The sequence below is a fragment of the Theobroma umbraticum genome, unplaced genomic scaffold (genome assembly GCF_002168275.2).
Source record: "Theobroma umbraticum cultivar Fairchild unplaced genomic scaffold, ASM216827v3 scaffold_2041.0, whole genome shotgun sequence".
NCBI classification, from domain to species: domain Eukaryota; kingdom Viridiplantae; phylum Streptophyta; class Magnoliopsida; order Malvales; family Malvaceae; genus Theobroma; species Theobroma umbraticum.
In genome coordinates, this window is record NW_018397585.1 from 1 (window position 1) to 3747 (window position 3747).

Genomic DNA, 3747 nt, shown 5'->3' on the forward strand with positions numbered 1-3747 from the left:
ATTTTAATTTCGAAGAACAATATATATAAAAGCCCGTACCTATGGCTACTGCGACCAGCAAGTACCTTGATTTTCCCTGGTTTGAATAAAGGTTGCTGCAGAGAAGTTGAAGCCTCAAAGCTCTTTAAAAGGAATTAGTTCCTCATCATAATGTATTCCTTCCAAAGTTCCTTGTGGACCCTTTCTAGCCCTGCAATACCTAGTGGCTGCACCGTTGCCAACAGCTTACACCCCAAAACCCATATATCTCCTTTGTTCATCAGCAGTTGCCAAAACAGCAGGAATATCAAGTCTGCTTTGGCAATCAGGGCTGCTGGGAAGAATGTTGATCATGATGACGCCATTTCAACAACCACCAACTCCACCACCGTCCCTCTAATGGAATCCTCTGATGGTCTTGGGATTGTTGATTTCCTTCAGGGAAAGAACTATTTCATCACCGGTGCAACAGGGTTTGTAGGCAAAGGTGTTTTTATCTTTTCCTGGATATGCTAAATATAGTAGAAATAGTTGTCCCTAGGCCAAAAGCTACTACAATTTATACATATATATATTGGGCTTCATACATCACTCTCAACGACAAACATGTTTCATCTGCACTCTGCTATCCATTATATGAAATGAACTTGACATCCTATTTCTAAAATAAATAAAAAAACCAGAATTTACCACGTATTATGTGGCTAGCTAGGGCAGCGCGTGCGTCTAACGTTGATGCCTGCATGTTTCGTTACTAACAATTGCAGCTTTCGTTGAGAAGATGCTGCGAGCAGTGCCTAATGTGGGGAAGATATTTCTTTTGATTAAGGGAAAAGATAAAGAAGCAGCTACGAGGAGATTGCACGACCAAGTATATTTCTAAATTCCTTTTCATATATATGGAGTAGTAGTTTAATGTGTTTCAGTGGATGTAATTTGACTCACGCTCATAGTCTTACGTATATACTTAATTGAGTTAAAATTCTCAAAGTGTAACGCCACCTCAAAGTCTTTAATCTGTTTCAGATCATGGACACAGAACTTTTCAAGTCTCTAGAACAAGTGCATGGAACTTCCTATAAAACTTTCATGAAGAGTAAGCTGGTTCCAGTTGTTGGGAATGTCAATGAACCTGATCTTGGTATGGATGCTGATATGGCGAGTGAGATTGCCAATGAAGTTGATATAATTGTGAATTCAGCAGCCAATACAACATTTGATGATAGGTTCTTTAATTTTATATATATATATATATATATATATTTGAGCATTTCATTGAAATTTATAGACTTTAATTGTTTCGCAATTACGCATACTAATAAAATTTCAAGTAATTCACGTATATAGGTATGATGCTACACTCAACACAAACACCATGGGACCTTATCGGCTCCTAGGCTTTGCAAAGAAGTGCAAGAAACTAAGTCTTTTCTTGCATTTCTCAACTGGTATGAGAGCCAACAATTTAAACTAAAATTTTCATTCAAGTAAGAAAAGCCATGCAGCGCAATTGAATTCACGGAGCTTGCTTCTACAGCATATGTCCATGGAAAAAGGGAAGGGATAATCTTGGAGAGGCCTTTATGTGAGGGTCAGAGCGTAGCAGAAGCAGAAGAAAGCATTCCAGTGCTGGATATCAAGGCTGAAATAAAACTGGCTTCGAACTTGAAGAGATCTTTCTCTGGCACTGAAATACCCTGCAACCAGAAGATGAAAGAGCTGGGCATGGAGAGGTAATTATATTCTTCCAATGTCCCTTGACGCATTTACCCAACAAATATAACGTTAGTTGGTTCATGCTTGAAAAATTAATACTATCTTTTTTGGAATTGTGTTGAATACGAATCAATCATCACAGGGCAAGAGCGTTTGGATGGCAAAATACGTACTCTTTCACCAAGGCCATGGGTGAAATGCTTATAAACAGCACGAGAGGAGATATTCCGGTTGTCATCATCCGTCCTAGCATTATTGAGAGCACCTTCAGGGAGCCTTTCCCTGGATGGATAGAGGGCAGCAGGTAGCTCCATATGACTTCCATATTAATTTTAAAGACTTCTTTCATTTACTTCATCACATAATTACTTGTTATTTTTCAAACTTTACAACATGAAAATTGAAATATATATCCGTATGTATTTACGCTATATAGGATGCTAGACCCAATCATAATTGGTCACGCGAAAGGTCATCTCACAGGCTTTATCGGGGACCCTGAAACAGTGATAGATGTCGTAAGAATCTAACTTGTTTTGGTTTCTGTTTGATTGTTCCATATTGGCTATACTCACGGCTACGGGCTGTGTCTCACGTAGGTTCCTGTAGACATGGTTGTGAATGCCTCAATGGCAGCCATGGCAAAGCAAGGACTTACTGGAAAACCTGGACTAACTGTCTACCATGTCACTTCATCCGTTGCAAATCCAGTGGATTTACAAACACTTTTAAAGTCCTCAAGTGACCACTTCAATTGTTTTCCTATAAAGGACTTGAAAGGGCCGAAAATTACCGGCACAACAGACATCAAGTTGTTCAGATCAGTAGACATTTTCTCCTCCTACATTCGGGGTGAAAGCACAGTTGGACAAAATGAGCTGAAAGGGGGTGCAGCTTCTTCAGACCCAAAGCTACGTCGCAGGCAAGAAACTGAATACAGGAAAATCAAGCTGTACATTCACCTCGCTAAGCTATATGAGGCCTTTCAGTCACTATAGAGGATGGTAAGATAACCCCCAACCCAAAACACACAGACACCGATTCTCATATTCGCCATGCTGCTTTTGGCATTAATTGCATATACTAGCTTCTTAGGACGTCTTCCTCTTCTCATTCAAGATTTTGCTCTGATTTTTAGGAATAGACCTACCTAGAGTAACACTTTGTTTTTTTTTCAAATTTTTATTGATAGTTAAGAGTTATTAAAGTTAGTTAAGAGTTGTTAAAGTTAATAATGTGAATATAAATATCTAGTTCGAGTTGATATTATTATCAAAAATCAACAACCTGAATCAGTCTATCTGGAATTTAACCAATGCAAATATAATCCAAACAATTAATCTGAAAAGACTTTAACTTTATTTTTCTCTTTTAAACATTAAATTAGTTGAAAATAATAAATATAATTTTAACTATTAGTTTTTAAGTAATTTGAAAGGATTATAAAAATATAAAATATCCTCTCTCTTTTTCCACTCTTGCATTTCTAACTTTTTAATAATTTTGATTTATTTCAAGATCCTTTGGGGATTAAAAAAAAGTAAAAGATAAAATTGTTATTAGTATAAATAAATTCAATTTTCACAATTATACATAATACATAAAATGTTTCATTATTATTTTGTCCTTTATTATTCATTCTTTCCAAATATATAGAAACAAAGAAATTTAAAATAGGTGAAAAAATAACTTTAAAAACAAAAAATAATCTATAAAGTAAAAAAATAGTTAATAACAAAGCTAATTCTAAACCTACTCTTAAACATATTACACTTTTATTTTTCACTTTCAGTAGATATTAGATATGATTGACTTTATAAGTTATAACCGTAATTTATATGAATTATTAATAATAACAATCAAGGAATTGCGTCTAAAAAAAAGTAACAATCAACGAAATAAAATTAAAATTAAAATATCAATCAAAATCATTAATATTTTATTGGAAGAATAATTGTTGATATATGACATAAACCAATTCATAAATTAAAATATAAAACCCACCATGAATGAGTACTTCGGTCCGATGGACCAATTCATGTAATAATAATA

General features: G+C 34.9%; 1 protein-coding gene across 1 annotated transcript in view; it reads left to right on the forward strand.

Annotated features, from left to right (window-relative positions):
* Positions 1-72: 72 nt before the first annotated feature.
* The window catches only part of LOC110428851 (fatty acyl-CoA reductase 6, chloroplastic-like), a 4081-nt gene continuing 406 nt past the window's right edge, over positions 73-3747 (forward strand). Inside the window, exons 1-9 of the mRNA XM_089785726.1 lie at positions 73-466; positions 747-850; positions 1006-1205; positions 1327-1427; positions 1517-1712; positions 1838-1999; positions 2132-2213; positions 2295-2519; positions 2590-2699. Of these exons, the coding sequence (XP_089641852.1) occupies positions 151-466; positions 747-850; positions 1006-1205; positions 1327-1427; positions 1517-1712; positions 1838-1999; positions 2132-2213; positions 2295-2519; positions 2590-2699 (1496 nt within the window). The 5' untranslated portion in view covers positions 73-150. The remainder of the gene's footprint in view (positions 467-746; positions 851-1005; positions 1206-1326; positions 1428-1516; positions 1713-1837; positions 2000-2131; positions 2214-2294; positions 2520-2589; positions 2700-3747) is intronic.